Raw genomic sequence first — 15,512 nt, 5'->3', positions numbered from 1 at the left:
TTGCATATTGCCCTGATTAGCCAATGGGAAGCGTGTCGGAGGTACGGCTAATTACCATGTTTGTCTATTATTAGATAGAATACTAGAGGCCTCATGCATGAAAATTTATGCACTCAAGTGGGGTGGGGGGTCCCTCAGCCTGGCCTGTGCCCTCTCACAGTCCGGGACCTCTCGGGTGATGTCCACTTGCCAGCTTAGGCTCGCTTCCTGGGGGATTGGGCCTAAGCTGGCTGTCAGGCATCCCTCTGGCAGCCCAGGAGCTCTCAGGGGATGTCCTAAGCCAGAGCTGGACATCCTTAGTCCTGCAGAGGAGGGGAGAGAGGCTCCCACCACCACCACCACTGTGCTCACAGCTGTCAGCCTTGCTTTTGGCTGAGCGGAGCTCCCCCTATGGGAATGCACTGACCAATAGGGGGCAGCTTCTGCATTGAGTGTCTGCCCCCTGGTGGTCAGTGTGTGTCATAGCGACCAGTCCTTCCACAGTTAGGGTCAATTTGCATATTACCCTTTTATTATATAAGATATATTTATTTTTTTATTGATTTCAGAGAGGAAGGGAGAAGGAAAGAGAGATAGAAACATCAATAATGAAAGAGTATCATTGATCAGCTGCCTCCTGCACCCTCCTCCCCCACTGGGGATTGAGTCCTCAATCTGGGCATGTGCCCTGCCCGGGAATCAAACCATGACCTCCTGGTTCATAGGTCATATGCTCAACCACTGAGCCATGCTGGCCAGACATGGGCTCAACTCTTTATACAGTGTCATCCACCAAACCTCAGGTTGGAAAGGCCCCTTGGAAAGAGAGGGCAATGGGAGCCCTAAGTGCCTTGGCAACCAAGGCCTCTTTGTGGGGGAGATACAGGGATAAGGCTGGCTTCTCTGAATCTTGATTCTTCTCTCCTATGGTTAAGAGCCCCTTATGGATTTGTTCTCCACCCTACCATGTGGAGTAGAGGGGGCTTTGAAATCTGATTGCTCCTTTCTAACCCCAAGCAGGGTGAGTGAATTCACATCATGGGTCTGCCTCTGGGCATCAGGGGAAGGGTAAATTCAGGACCAATGACAAAAGGGTCAATTCAGGGTGTGGGAAGTAGTGGCAGGGCTCTTTGTTTTCTGGGATTTCTGCATATTCGCTCCTCCATTCCAGTATCCAAAGGGTTGTATATCTTACGGTTTGTTTGCTTGCTTGCTTATTACCTGTTTTCTCCCACTATTTAAAAACTGGTAGCCACCACCCTAGCCAGTTTGGCTCGGTAGATAGAGCACCAGCCTGTGGACTAAAGGGTCCCAGGTTTGATTCCGGTCAAGGGTTGTGGGCTCAGTCCCCAGTGTGGAGCGTGCATGAGACAACCAACCAATCAGTGATTCTCTCTCATCATTGATGTTTCTATCTCTCTCTTCTCCCTTCCTCTCTGAAATCAATAAAAATATCTTTTTAAAAAACATACACTCAAAAAAACAGATAGGATTTGAAGTCTAATGTGCTCAGCTTGAGTTCTTGCTCTGCTAGGAGTAAGATGTTGGACAAGTCTTAACGCTTCTCTGAGTTCCCAAGTCCTCATCTGTAGAATGGAGATGATAATTACACTTACAGAGGTGTAAGGACCAACCAAATGAATTCAGCAAAGGACTATGGAAGTGTTAGGTAATTAGGAGCATTCTGACATATCCTCAGGCAGTTTCACTCAGCTTCCAGCCTTTCTTCAGAGGAAAAAATTACCATCCCTTTTTGGTCAAATATCCAAGAACCAGTGAGTAAGTAGTGCCCCTAATAGGTAATTAGAGTTGCTTACAGGTGACTGTGTGTGCAAACACACACACAAAAAAAACCACCTCCTGAGCCCTCTCTCCAACCCTGCTCCCTGGGTACCTTGCACACCCATCACTGGGCTCGGTAAATGTGAAATTTCTCCTGGCCCTCATTTCGATTCATCAATCTCTCATCCTGCCTCAGGCTCACACCAGTTTTATTGATTTCATCTCCAGGTATATCCCTGGAACCCTAACCCACCTGCCTCAGTGCTTCCTGCCAGCCTAGCTTCCCCTTCACCTGGTGCTTTACAAAGATCTTACTTTCTCACTTGGCCTTGTGGAAACGACTACCGTTCACTGTTAGCATTCCCACTTGACCACTGAGATGAAACAGTTCACTCAAGGTTCTGCTGATTGGGCTGGTGGGGTTGGAGCTGGGCCTTGGCTTCCTTTTCCTTCCCTCTGCAAGGCCTCTTTCTCCCTCTCAGTCCTGCTCTCCACCTGCCTGCCCCCAGGTGCTGCAGTGGCTCTCAGGTCCAGGGGAGGAGCAGCTGACGAGCTTCGCTGTGCCCGGGGACTGCCTGTCTGCCCTGCAGGAGACAGAGCTCCGATTCCAGGCTTTCAGTGCTGAGGTTCAGGTGAGAAGGGGAGAGGAGCAGGAGAGAGGAGACATTCGGGAGGAAGCGGGGGATTGAGTGGGAAAGTGGACCAGGTCTGAGCGCAGCCCCCCTTCTCTAGGAGCGCCTGGCCCAGGCACGGGACGCCCTAGCCCTGGAAGAGGACACTGCCTCCCAGAAGGTTCTGGATATCTTTGAACAGCGGCTGGAGCAGGTGGAAAGTGGCCTCCACCGGGCCCTGCGGCTACAGCGCTTCTTCCAGCAGGTGTGTGCGCAGCCCCATTCTTCTGCTTGGACAGACTGATCAGATAGTTGTTAAAAGCAGGGACTCGGGTGGCCATCTCCCTGGCTTTCACTATTGGCTCTGCCACCTACTTGCTAAATGGCCTGGGATGAGATACCAAGCCTGGATGTGCCTCCATAGGCACCTTCCTCTCAGGGCTGCTGTGAGGATTATACAAGCCATACATAAAAGGCACTTAGTGCAGAGCCTACCACTGACAAATGCTATGTACACATTGGCTATTCTTTCATCTAGGCTGCTGCTTCCATGCCGGCTGAGATGGCATGGTCAGGCAGGGATGCTGGAAGAGCAAGGAACATGCTCTGAGAGGACCGGGAGGGTGATGGGCAAGCCATCGGGAAGGAGGCCGGAGCTGTCGTCGGGCAGCTGTGGGAGAGAACAGGCCTCACTCCTTCCTCTCCCATTCCCAACCCCTTTGGTCTTGTAGGCACATGAGTGGGTAGATGAAGGCTCCGCCAGGCTGGCAGGAGCGGGGCCAGGTCGGGAGGCCGTGCTGGCAGCCCTGGCCCTGCGGCGAGCCCCAGAGCCCAGCACAGGCACCTTCCAGGAGATGCGGGCGCTGGCCCTGGACCTGGGTAGCCCAGCAGCCCTGAGAGAATGGGGCCGCTGCCGGGCCCGCTGCCAGGAGCTGGAGAGGAGGATTCAGCAACAGCTGGGAGAGGAGGCCAGTCCACGAGGCCACCGGCGACGGAGGGCAGACAGTGCCAGCAGTGGAGGGGCCCAGCGGGGCCCCCACAGCCCCTCACCCAGCCTCAGCTCCCTGCTGCTCCCCAGCAGCCCTGGGCCTCTAGCAGCCCCATCCCACTGCTCCCTGGCTCCCTGTGGGGAGGACTGTGAGGAAGAGGGCCCTGAACTGCCTCCAGAAGCAGAGGGCAGACCACCGAGGACTGTGCTGATCCGAGGCCTGGAGGTCACCAGTACCGAGGTGGTCGATAGGACGTGCTCACCCCGGGAACACGTGCTGCTGAGCCGGTCCGGGGGTCCAGATGGGCCCTGGGGAGTAGGCACACCCCGGATGGAGCGCAAGCGAAGCATCAGGTGAGAGCCCAGCCCAGTCAGTACCCAGAGGCAGGTACCACTGCCCAGCAGGAAAAGAATGACATTGTTGGGGTGGTGACTCCCTCCCATGCCCCCGTCTCCTCTGCCACTCTTTGTTGTACCTGCAGTGCCCAGCAGCGTCTGGTGTCTGAGCTGATTGCCTGTGAGCAGGAATATGTGGCCACTCTGAGTGAGCCAGTGCCACCTCCTGGGTCTGAGCTGACCCCTGAACTACGGGGCACCTGGGCTGCGGCCCTGAGTGTCCGGGAGAGGCTTCGCAGCTTCCATCGGACACACTTTCTGCGGGAGCTTCAGGGTTGTGCCACCCACCCCCTGCGAATTGGGGCCTGCTTCCTTCGCCATGTGAGTGATCCTATAGAACCTCTTCCTTCTTCCAGGTCATGTTTCAGCTCCACCCACTTGATGCTCCAAAGTGTCTGTCTCCCAACCCCATCCCCACCAAAATGTGTGGTCCAAGACTCGGACCTAGTGCTATTCCCTGGGCCCCCCTGGACCTACTCAGCCTCTGTGCCCCTGTCCACAAGTGCTGCCGGGCCTTCACTCTCTGCGGGAGCCAGCCATTCCTTAACAGACTGAGTGCTCCCTGTGACCCTGCCCCTCCTTTGGACTGCAGCGAGGATGTGGAGGAGGAGAGGAAGGGGCTGTGTGCAGGGATGGCTTACTTCTCCTCTACTGGCACAGGGGGACCAGTTCAGCCTTTACGCTCAGTACGTGAAGCACCGACACAAACTGGAGAATGCTCTGGCTGCACTCGGCCCCCCGACCAAGGTAATCTTTTCTCCAACCCTCATGAGAAGGGGAGGGGCCAGGAAGCCCTAAATTCCACCCAAGCTCAAAATCTCTCCAGGGGAAAAAAGCTTTCCTGCATGTGCCCAGGAACGTGACTTACCGATAATCTCCCAGAACCTAGGTCTTATCTGGTCCACCTGAGGGACTCCTCACCAAGACTCTTGGTTCCCCTGAGCCTCTGTTTCTACACTGGTAAATGGGGGCAAAACTCACTATAACTAATTCACAGAGTGCTCTGAGGATCAAAAGACCTCACAACGAAAGATGTGAAAGTGATTCAAAAGTTAAAAGCCAGAGAATAGAAAGGATTATTTGTATTCCTCCTCTATCCCGTGTCAAGATATAGAGGATGACTGAATCCCTGCATTTCTCTCTGGGGAAAGGTTTTTTTGCCTTACCTTGTGGTATATCTGAGCTTCACCTATTCCCCAGAGCCTGGAGTACCACCCACCCTCCCACAGAGCTCAGTCCCCACCAGATCTGGACCCTCCCCTAATCCCTGTCTGTCTCCTCCCCCTAGGGCTCCACAGAGAGTGCTCCTCACCTGCCCAGGGCCCTGCAGCAGCCCCTGGAACAGCTGGCTCGGTATGGGCGGCTCCTGGAGGAGCTCCTAAGGGAAGCGGGGCCTGAGCTGAGTTCCGAGCGCCAGGCCCTTGGGGCTGCAGTGCAGCTGCTTCGGGAACAGGAGACCCGGGGCAGAGACCTGCTGGCTGTGGAGGCAGTGCGCGGCTGTGAGGTGAGACCAGGCTCGTGACTCCCGCTCAAACTGCCCAGCCCTGTGGCCTCAGGCAGTGTGGGCTGGGGACAAGAGAACTAGACTCAAGGTCAGAGGGTCCCAAGCTGTAATTTTTAACCAGCTGGGTGACCGTAGTCAAGTCACTGAACTTCACTTGGCTTCAGTTTCCTCGTCTTTAAATAAAGAAGCTATATCCTCCTCGATATCCCATGGTCCTATATCTGCCTGTGCTTACCTGTTCCTTTCCTAATTCTTCTCTTTCTCCATCCACTACTCTGCATTTCCTCCTGCATCTCAACACTCAACACATACCTCATTCTCCTCTACCTGATCTCTTTCCAGCCCTGAGATTCAATACAGGCTGCAAACCTACCTCCTCTGGGATAGATTTCTTTCCCCATCAGGTCTTTGCTGATTCTCTTCCTGGGGCAAAATGGTGCTTTGGTCTCCAACATTCAAAGGTTTCCCCATGAGAGGCTGTAAACCTACTGTGCAATGTGCCTTCCATCTTTAGAGGCAAGCTGTGCTGCTAGGCCAGGTGTGCTGTGCACAGTGACCAGCAGGTGGATTCTAGGCCAAGTGCTGCCCTGATTCCAACTCTGTCTGAGAATTAGTCGTTAGGCCCTTGCCCTATAAATCCCATTTTTCTCCCCGTAAAACATACACAAAGGGTTCCAGGGCCAGTAACCTTTCCTTTTCCTTTCTCCAGGCAGACCTGAAGGAACAGGGACAGCTCCTGCACCGGGACCCCTTCACCGTCATCTGTGGCCGAAAAAAGTGCCTTCGCCATGTCTTTCTCTTTGAGCATCTCCTCCTGTTCAGCAAGCTCAAGGGCTCTGAGGGGGGCTCTGAGACCTTTGTTTACAAGCAGGCCTTTAAGGTACAATGCCTGCAGGAAGGAGGGGTGGCAAGGAATGGGTCAGGAAGTCATGCTCTTCTTGAGAACTCAGGATGTTCTGTAAATTCAACCCCAACGCAGGTTCGGAATCTGCATCATCTAGAACAGGCTTTGGCCTGCAACCAACCAACCAACCAACCATCAGTTAGGGTATGGGGTGATAGAAGTCCATTATCAGTCTCCTCCTTGGGGTTTTCCTTCTCATTCATGCAGGAGGCCCATGAGGCATTCCAAGCCAGAAAGAAGGAGGACCCTTCCCATTAAGAACACACATGCCTTTAGAGTCAGGAATGGTCTCTGGGGATGAGGAGAAAGACATGCATATATAGCTTAACATGATGAAACTGGAGAAGCCAAAAGGAGGGAGGCCTTACCTTAAGGAAACAGCTCTGCTGTCCAGATAAACATCAGTGGCAACCTGTGGCTATGTGGCATGATTCTAAGGGTTTCTAGACTTTGTCCCCATACACTAGTTCCAGCTCTTTGGGGGTGGGGTGGGGGAGTTCAGTACAGAGGGGGAAAAAAGCCTAGGTTTGGAATAACATAGACATGAGTTTGAACCTTCCTTCTCTACTAAGCTATGATAAACCCTTGGGCAAGTTGTTTCATGTCTCTGGGCATTCCCCTTCTATAAATTATGGTTGCTATGGAGACTAAATGTAGAGCACTTGGCCCATGGTAGGTGTTGAGCAAACATTTACTGAACATCCACCACATGCCAGGCTAAGTGTAACGCTTTTCCATGTGGTACTATCTAGCCAGGACTCACTCCATCCTTACCCACTCTTTTCTGCTCTTTCTCAGACTGCTGACATGGGGCTAACAGAAAACATCGGGGACAGCGGGCTCTGCTTTGAGCTGTGGTTTCGACGGCGGCGGGCAAGAGAGGCATACACTCTGCAGGCAGCTTCACCAGAGATCAAACTCAAGTGGACAAGTTCTATCGCTCAGCTGCTGTGGAGACAGGCGGCCCATAACAAGGGTAACAGGCAGAGATGGGAAGGGTGTGCTTAGGGTCAAGATTATGGCAGGTTAGCTGGAAAGTGGAGACCACTTGGGAAAACAGGGTGTAGGATGGAGAAAGAAGAATGACTTATGAGAATATTTAAGATATGGGTTTAGAAACGAAGCTGAGATACAAATTAGTCTAAGGTGAACCAAAAGGAAAGAGGAATCCAGCAAACTTCAGGGAAGCAAGAGCACATGGCTGAGCAAAAGAGAGAAAGCATGCACTGGACCTGGGTCCCAGACTTACTTGCTGTGTGACCTGAGCTCCTTTGTTTTGGTCCTGCATCTGCGTTTTGTGCTTTTTTAAATTCTCTGAACCTCATTCCACGCATATGAAAAAAATGGAAAGTAATATCTACAGCTCAGTGTGATGGGGAATATGAAATAAGGTGATATATATGGAAGCACTGGTAAACTGTAAAGGTATGTAAAAATGTGAGTTTTGCTCTTAACACCCAAGATAAAAGGAAACGTGTGAGTATCCGAAGAAAAGTTGGGCAGCTAGAATGGTCAATGGGGAGGATGAAACTACAGGAGAAAAGAGACAGGTGTTTGAGGAGGAAGTTGAAGACCACCATCTCCATCCATGTCGGGACAGTCACCCGGAAGAGTGACAAGAGACACCAGAGGAATGAGAAGGAGGAATAAGAGTTGGCAAGGAGCAAAGAAGAGTCGACCATAACAGGGCTAAGGCTGGAGCAGAGAAGGGGCAAAAGGAGGTTGGTAACAGGGTCTCTGTTCCCTAGAGCTCCGAGTGCAGCAGATGGTCTCGATGGGCATTGGGAATAAGCCTTTTCTGGACATCAAGGCCCTTGGGGAGCGGACGCTGAGTGCCCTGCTCACTGGAAGAGGTGAGGGCCCAATGCTGGGGGGTGGCCGCCAGAATCAAGACCTTGACAGTGAAGGCACAGCTGGGGAAGCATGGTACAAACTGAGGAAGGGTAACGAGCGGATGTCTTCCCAGAAATTGTGGAACTGATTGGGAAGCCCTCTGTGAAACTTAGGGTCATTTCAGGGAGTCAGGAGGGCTTTCCCACACCAGCACCCCACCCCTCCCCCACCCCCACTCTCTGCAGCCGCCAGGACTCGGGCCTCTGTGGCCGTGTCATCCTTTGAGCATGCCGGCCCCTCCCTTCCGGGCCTCTCACCGGGAGCCTGCTCCCTGCCTGCCCGCATCGAGGAGGAGGCCTGGGATCTGGACGTCAAGCAAATTTCCCTGGGTGAGGCACCTCTCAAGGGGTGGCTCCCCCCAACAGCTGGGTCACCATTGTGATGTTCAGGCTGCTTGCTGCTGAGCAATTCCTTTTTCCAGCCAAGTAGCCCCATTGCCATGACAACTATTTACAGCTTCCCCATTGCTAAAAGAGCCTTCCATCTGGTTGCTAGGGTACTACTACAGCAGCCTGTTGCTATGAAGCACTTCCTCTGTACCTCTCTCTAGCTCTCCTTGGGTTTCTATGGAAACTGCCTCAGCTTCCTGTTGTACCCTCCTGGTTCACCATGGCAATCCTTATAGTTTCCTGTCGCTTCTTCCCTGGTTGCTCTAATGACGCTGCTGACAATTTCCTGCCTCTTGGTAGGGGGGGTTCTCTTGCAAGTGGATTGCTATGGTGACTCACAGCTTCCTGTTGCTATAGAGCTTTTTCTTCCCTGATGGAGCAGCTTGGTTGCTTAAGGTAATCTAGGAGTTCTATACCCTGCTCTCACCCTAGCTTCCCCTCTAGCCCCAGAAACACTTGACTCTTCCGGAGATGCGTCCCCAGGACCAAGAAACAGCCCCAGCCTGCAACCCCCCCACCCTAGAAGCAGCACTCCCACTCTGGCCACTGGAGGGATCTTAGGGCTATCCCGGCAGGTAAGTCCCTGCAATAGAGCTAGGAATGGGTGACCTCTTCAGCCACTTTTTGGGTGGGCTCTTCTAATCTTTCAACCCATGAGGGCAGGGGAACCAGTGAGCCTGTGCTGCCAGCAAGGCTACAGGCTGGATACAGTCTGCCTTTGTCTTCTCCCCCACCCCTGGCTGAGAGGCATTGAGGTCAGAAGTGAAAAGGAATCTTTAATAAAGAGTACACTGCAGGAGTGGGTGGTAAGGGGAGAATGCCAACAGCCTGGTTTGGACTTGGATTAAATCTGGGAGGAAAAAGGTGAATTGACAAGGATGTGTGTGTGAGAGAGAGGGAATAGAGGGAAGAGGTCATTTCTTCTCCTTTTAATTCACTGCAGTTTCTCTCCCCTAAGAGTCATGCCCGAGCCTTGAGTGACCCCACCACACCTCTGTGACCTGGGTGAGTCAGTACCCCCTTTACCACCTCCCCTTCAAGGCTCTGCTCAAGACCGTTCGGGCCCAGAAGACTTCCCCATGCGCAGCCCAGGGCTTTGCTTTTCAAGTTCCCCTTTACATGTATATTCTCAACCATACTCTTTAGCTTCAAAACGTTCCTGTACGTTTCTCCAAATGTAATGCAGGCCCTGTGAGGGCAGGCACTCATGTGTTCATTCATTCACTAGAGATTTTTAAAAGCACCTTACCAGGTGAGATACACAGAGAAATATAAGCAATGGTTGCTTCCTGTCCTCAAGGAGGGGAGGCCTGGTTTGGACTTGGATTAAATCTGGGAGGAAAAAGGTGAATTGACAAGGATGTGTGTGTGAGAGAGAGAGGGAATACAGGGAAGAGGTCATTTCTTCTCCTTTTAATTCACTGCAGTTTCTCTCCCCTAAGAGTCATGCCCGAGCCTTGAGTGACCCCACCACACCTCTGTGACCTGGGTGAGTCAGTACCCCCTTTCTACCACCTCCAGACTCCTTCCCTCTTGCATGTACCATCCTTCCTCCCCGCAACTGCTTAGGAGCCAGCCTCTTCCCTCTCCCAACCCATCTCCCTCTTCTCTCCTGGTTTCTAGAGAAAATCCAGAACTTGGCTACAGCCCCTCCTCTCAGCACATTTTGGGCTGGGCTGGCAGTGGGACATAGTGAAGGACTGGAAGAGCACTGACTTCCTTCCCTCTGCTTCCGGGACAGAGAGGTCAAAGGACCAGCGCGTTTCCCTGCTACCACTATCTCTGTTGCTCTCCCCAACTGGGTGCCTTCCTTCAGGAACCAAAGTAGCCATACTTGCTTGCCGCCTTCATACCCAGGAGGTGGGGAATTATCCCTGGCCCAGTCCTTCCCCATCCTGGGCCACTGCTCACTCCCAGGGCAGAGCCCCGTGCCAGGCTCCCCGGGTGACCAGTGTTTCCCCTTCTTCCCACCCCGACTCTCCCTGAGAAGACCCATCCCTGCCAGGTTACCCATAATTCCTAGTGACTCCATTCTGGGGGGTCATAGGAAATGAAGCTATGCAAACCAATATATGAGGGTGGTGTGGGAAACTGCAAACTTTATATGTGTAATTACTGTTATTATAATCCTATTGTTATATTAAATGTATTTACTCACACTTTGTGTCCAAAGAGCTAGAAGCCGTCCTCTAGGTTGAGGTGATAATACTAACTTGAACACTTCCCCTCAACCAAAGCTCAGTGTGGGCCGGGCCTAAGAGAATGTCCCTTCTCCACAGTGGTTCCCAGAGACTCAATGCACCCTTTGAAGTTCCTCCTCTCACAACACACCCACGTCTTGAGGCAAAGCTAGTCTCGGTTAAGATGGGATTCAGCACATTTGAAAATGAGAGGTCCGCAGACCACAATGCATGAGAATCCCCTAGGCCACTTGCTAAATGCCAATTCCTGGGCCCACAGTGGGGCTGCTGAAGCCAAAGCCTGGGGGTAAAACCCAAGCTCTTTAGGTGATAACTAAGTGCCTAAAGGGGTGCCTCTTCCCTGGACAGAAAGGCCCAAGGAGGAGGACAGGACATAGGCAGACAGACGCAGGGTCCCTGTGCCTCAAGACACCTGTTTATTGGGGACACAACTCTGCGACAGGGATGACAGGAATCGTACCAAAAATAGCGACGTCTACAGGACCCCTGAAGGGGCTTAGAAGGGTACAGTGCCCCCCACCCCCACCCATTGTACAAAAATAAACTCTCATGCCTATGGACCAGCGAGGACTGGCAGAGCATCTCCTCAACAGGGGCACCATCCGCTCTGCCAGCCCTGGAACCCATTCTTTGATCCTCACCCCTGCCACTTCTAAGGCACTGTGACTCCCCGGGGCTGGGTGCATACCGCCCGCCCCGCTATGCCCTCGGTACCCTTTACCTCTGGTCCACCTGGGGCTGGGATATGGGTCCCACACTGCCCCCCTGCTGGCTGCTCTACCCAACTACCTCTAGTGCTCCCCCGCTCCTGCAGGGTAAGCTCTCTAAACTAACAGCCCCTAAGAGGGCTTCCTACCGTTCTTGCCCCCCCAACCCCACCTCTCCGGATCTCAGCAGCCCGGGGCCCTCCTCCCCTTCCTGCAGAGGAGGACTGGGAGGGGTCTCTCCTGATGGTGCTCGGACATAGGGCAGCGACACATCAGCCTGGGGAAGCCGGCGGCCCCGAGCCCGCCGACTGTGGTGCACTTGCAGGTGCAAGGCCATGAGCTCGGGGGCTCCAGTGGCGAAGGGGCAAAAGAGGCAACGGTGGAGGGCACCCCCGGGCCCGGCCTCGCCTCCCGGCCCCGCCCGCAGGGACAGGTCCAGGGGTTCGGCCTCACCGCCTCGCCCATTGCGCAGGGTCCTCCCAGGACTGGCAGGCTTCCTACGGGACCCCGGCGCGGTGCTGCTGGAAGGCCGGGGGTTCGAGGTGCCCTCCACCCAAGTCGCAGGCTGCTGAGCCACCTTGGCTCCAGACGTCTGGGCTGAACCCCGCTGGGAAGGGGGCGGCTCCGGTGGTGGCCCTGGGCCAGCCCCGCTCCTCTGCTCCCGATGGTGGCGCTGCAGATGATACTTGAGCGAGCCAGACTGGGTGCCCGCGTAGTCGCAGTGCGGACACTTGTAGGGGCGCTCGCCTGCGGGAGGGGGGTGCGGTAGGGTCAAAGACGAGATCACTGCCCACCCCCATCCACCTTTCGTTCAACATACAGACCTCCTCTGGACCAGGAAAGAAACGCTGCCTCTCCCGCCCCCTCGGATTTATTAAAGAAGGGTCTCCCTGCGCCCGCATCTGGCCAGTCGGAAGGCTGGGCTGCCAAAAGCCATAGTCGGCCCTCTCACTTCTCTTCCTGCCCTCCAGGACCCTCCCACCCCGGAGCTGCCCCCTCACCTGTGTGCACGCGCAAATGCACTTTGAGGTGATGCGCCGAGCGGAATGATTTTCCGCAGAAGGGACAATCTTTGCCGGTGGCCCCCCGGCTCCCTTCAGACCGGTTCCCTCCGACGATCAGCCCATTCTCTTCTGCAATACACACGTTAGGGGACATCAGAGGGGCCCACTGCCCTAACCCTATCAGAGCCATGCGCCCCAGACCCACCCTTCGTCCCCCTTCGGGTCTCAAACAGCACGTTGGGGGAAATGAGGGGTTGGATTTGCTGAGTGGAGCTGGTGCATTACGAGATCCTTTTTAAAAGGGGGGGGGGGGGCGTCACAGTGGGACCAGATGCGGAAAACCCCAGAGACGGGAGACCCCTTACGTACCCTGCGCAGCAGCGGGCCTTGCCTGGGCCCCCGAAGCAGGTGCCGAGTGCCCTGGCCCCTCCCCTGGGCGTGGGTGCAGCGAAGCCAGAGGGCCCAGCGCCCTGTTTCGGGCCCAGGTCTCCTCCTCGGCCTCCACCACCTCCTCTTCTTCCTCAGGCTCCTCAGCGCGGTGCCGGCGAGCCCGAGCTGGGAGCGCAGAGGGCAAGGGGCGGAAGCCTCCGAAGCTGCGGCCAGCCCCCGACTCGGCGCCCTCGCCATTGGGCCGGGCTTCGCCAGCTCGCAGGCTCAGGTAGCCCAGGAGGCTGGCAGGCTCACGGCGCTCAGCCGGGGTGGGCGCTGGGGCCAAGAGGAGCGTGGGGCCCAGCGGCTCATAGGCCAGCAGGCCCAGGTCAGGAGGTTGGGGAGCCCGGGCAGGCCCAGAGCCAGGCCCCGGGGCACGCAGTGGGCCCAGCTTGCTGGCATGCACCTTCATGTGATTCTTAAGGAACCAGGGCTCCTTGAAGCAACGGCCACACACGGGACACGCATGATCAAAAGAGGCCTTGTGCTTGCGCATGTGGCCCTTGAGAAACCAGGACTGGGTGAAGCTCTGGCCACACACTTGACAACGGAACTCCGGAGGCGCCGGGGGCTCCTCAGGAGCAGCAGGGGCTGGGGTTGCCTCACGTTCGGGCTCCAGCTCCGGCTCCGGCTCCGGCTCCTGCTCGGGCTCAGGGACTGATCTGGGTTCAGGTTGGGGCGGAGGTTGAGGCTGCGGGGCAGCCGAGGTGGCCGCCAGAGGGCGCTCAGGAGCTCCGTGGGCCGTCAGGCTGTGGTGCAGCAGCTCCTCCTCCTGGCTGGAGCCGAAACTGCAGAGGCCGCACTTCCAGGGCCGGTGCAGGATGTGCAGGTGGCGTTCCCGCTCCGCTGCCGTGCGAAACTTGCCTTTGCAGAAGGGGCAACGGAAGGTGGATGCTGATGGAGCCTGGGGCCGCACCAGGCTCTCAGTGGCAGGAGTGGCCTGCAGGCCCCCTGAGCTTCGGGCTCTTCCTAACCGGGCCTCGCGCAATAGCGCGCGTTCCTCCAACTCCAGCAACAGGCGTGCGGCGGGACTTCGCGGGCGCTCTGGCTGGTGCGTGCGCAGGTGCGAGCGCAACAGGGCCCGCTGAGCTGCACGGTGGCCGCAGTGTGGGCATTGGAAGGCCTGGGCGCCTGGGTGCGCCCGCAGGTGCAAAGCCAGGATAGAATTGAAGCGGAAGCGCTTTCCGCATACAGGGCAGGGAAAGCGCCTTTCGCCAGCGCGACTCTCAGACCAGCCCACCGCTCCCATTCCTGGAGACCCTGGTCCGTTGGAGTAGCGCTGCAGATCCAGTTCTCCGTCGAAGGCCGGCGGTGAGGGCGCTAAGTGGCCGCCCAGGGCGCGGGGACGTGAGCCCTGTGGAGAAGGATGTATATAGAGCAAAGGGTGGAGAAAGGAGAGCTATGTGGGGTAAGGACGTGGAGATCCATAGAACCCAAGGGAGGGTGGACTGGGGCCTACACCAAGTACACCCGGCACCCTTCCCACTCAACTTAGGGAAATTGGAGGATGCATGGGAATTGGGCTGTTGTGGCCACGGAGATAACTTATAATAAGGGCGGGTCAGAAGGTGATAGAGGTAGGGAGGGGAGGGTTGTAGGTACTTGCAGGTTCAGGCCAGGCTTCACTCACCTCCATGGACCCCTTTCACATTCTTTGGTTCTGGGGAGTTCAGGGAAGAGGAGGAGGAAAAGCTGCTAGTGAAGGCAACAGGTGCTGAAGAGCTAAAGCAAAAGAGAGAGATTTGGAGGAAAAGATAAGTCCTGATTTTCAGCAGTGGAAATGGTCACTCCCAACTCAAGACTCTTAGCACCCTGTATTCCTGAAACCCTTCTCCCTCCTTGCATCCTGAGGCAGGAGGCGGCTGCTGTCTCCAGAACTTGTACTCCTTGATTTGCCAATGCCCAAGCTTCCTGAGAACATAGATTTCTTCCCCCAAACACGTTCTAAATGCCTGGTCCAGAACAACTACAACCACCACCACCACCACCACCACCACCCCCTGGTGGTGGGGGAGACTATCACAGGATGGCCCTTTCTCCTTTAGATTGGGGTGTGCAGCTTGATGAGCAAATGGGGTGGGCTTGCCATGCTCCACAGTTATCCAAGTGGGAACAGTTGCTCTCAGATACCTAACTGACCAGCAAGCCAAACATCCTTCCAGACTCCACAGTCCTTCCTTTGCTCTTACCCTGTCTTTCTGTCTTTCCCCCTCATCCTCCCTCCCTCTGCCTGGATTCCTGATCCATTCATTTCCATTCATTACAGAGACTCATTCATGCATGGGAGAGAAACACCTCCCAGCAGCAGCAGTCTGGAGACAGACAGAGGGGGAGGGGCACGAAGGGGGAGAGAGCCAGAAGGAGAGGGAATGAAGAAAGAGTTGGGGGAGGAGTGGAAGTTAAGGGGCACTGCTGGCCTGGGGAAGGGGCTAAAAACTGCAAATACCGGCTAGGATTCATTCCCGTGTCTCAAACCTTGGGACCTGCAGTTTGCTGGGGCATCTCAGCCCCTTTGTCCAGGGCTGTTCCGAAGCAGGCTTTTCTCCTCTCTGCAGGGGAGAGGCTCGCTCACACAAGAGGAGGATTACACTGGCTCTGAGCTCAAGAGGCTGGAGTGAGGGACGGGGGGCGGGGCTGGGCCATCTGCACAGATAGGGGCTCAGCACATGCTCTGAGCAGAAAAGGGTTAAAATTCTCCAGGCTAAAATTCCCTGGGCCTGGGATG

At 55.4% G+C, this 15,512-nt stretch overlaps 2 protein-coding genes across 11 annotated transcripts in view; one reads left to right on the top strand and one right to left on the bottom strand.

Annotated features, from left to right (window-relative positions):
* The window catches only part of ARHGEF40 (Rho guanine nucleotide exchange factor 40), a 21,294-nt gene extending 10,689 nt beyond the window's left edge, over positions 1-10,605 (top strand). For 2 of the 6 annotated variants that reach the window (XM_006772366.2, XM_006772362.2), the window contains exons 12-24: positions 2,271-2,393; positions 2,494-2,637; positions 3,104-3,714; positions 3,843-4,077; positions 4,417-4,503; positions 5,045-5,260; positions 5,970-6,140; positions 6,963-7,140; positions 7,913-8,017; positions 8,243-8,386; positions 8,891-9,021; positions 9,405-9,451; positions 10,070-10,605. In XM_006772366.2, the coding sequence (XP_006772429.1) occupies positions 2,271-2,393; positions 2,494-2,637; positions 3,104-3,714; positions 3,843-4,077; positions 4,417-4,503; positions 5,045-5,260; positions 5,970-6,140; positions 6,963-7,140; positions 7,913-8,017; positions 8,243-8,386; positions 8,891-9,021; positions 9,405-9,446 (2,187 nt within the window). In that variant the 3' untranslated portion in view covers positions 9,447-9,451; positions 10,070-10,605. Of the gene's footprint in view, positions 1-2,270; positions 2,394-2,493; positions 2,638-3,103; positions 3,715-3,842; positions 4,078-4,416; positions 4,504-5,044; positions 5,261-5,969; positions 6,141-6,962; positions 7,141-7,912; positions 8,018-8,242; positions 8,387-8,890; positions 9,022-9,389; positions 9,452-9,888; positions 9,936-10,069 lie in introns of all 6 variants that reach the window. The other 4 variants (XM_006772364.2, XM_006772363.2, XM_015569572.1 and 1 more) reach the window with 4 other exon arrangements.
* A 435-nt stretch (positions 10,606-11,040) lies between these two features.
* ZNF219 (zinc finger protein 219) overlaps positions 11,041-15,512 on the bottom strand; it is a 22,614-nt gene continuing 18,142 nt past the window's right edge. For 4 of the 5 annotated variants that reach the window (XM_006772367.2, XM_006772368.2, XM_006772369.2 and 1 more), the window contains exons 2-5: positions 14,418-14,509; positions 12,728-14,141; positions 12,356-12,487; positions 11,041-12,101 (exon numbers count right to left, since the gene is read on the bottom strand). In XM_006772367.2, coding sequence (XP_006772430.1) covers positions 11,500-12,101; positions 12,356-12,487; positions 12,728-14,141; positions 14,418-14,423 — 2,154 coding nt within the window. In that variant the 5' untranslated portion in view covers positions 14,424-14,509 and the 3' untranslated portion in view covers positions 11,041-11,499. Of the gene's footprint in view, positions 12,102-12,355; positions 12,488-12,727; positions 14,142-14,417; positions 14,510-15,262; positions 15,507-15,512 lie in introns of those variants that run through there. The other variant, XM_006772370.2, reaches the window with a different exon arrangement.

The sequence above is a fragment of the Myotis davidii genome, unplaced genomic scaffold (genome assembly GCF_000327345.1).
Source record: "Myotis davidii unplaced genomic scaffold, ASM32734v1 scaffold666, whole genome shotgun sequence".
Taxonomy (NCBI): Eukaryota; Metazoa; Chordata; class Mammalia; order Chiroptera; family Vespertilionidae; genus Myotis; species Myotis davidii.
This window is presented reverse-complemented; position numbering and strand designations above follow the sequence as displayed.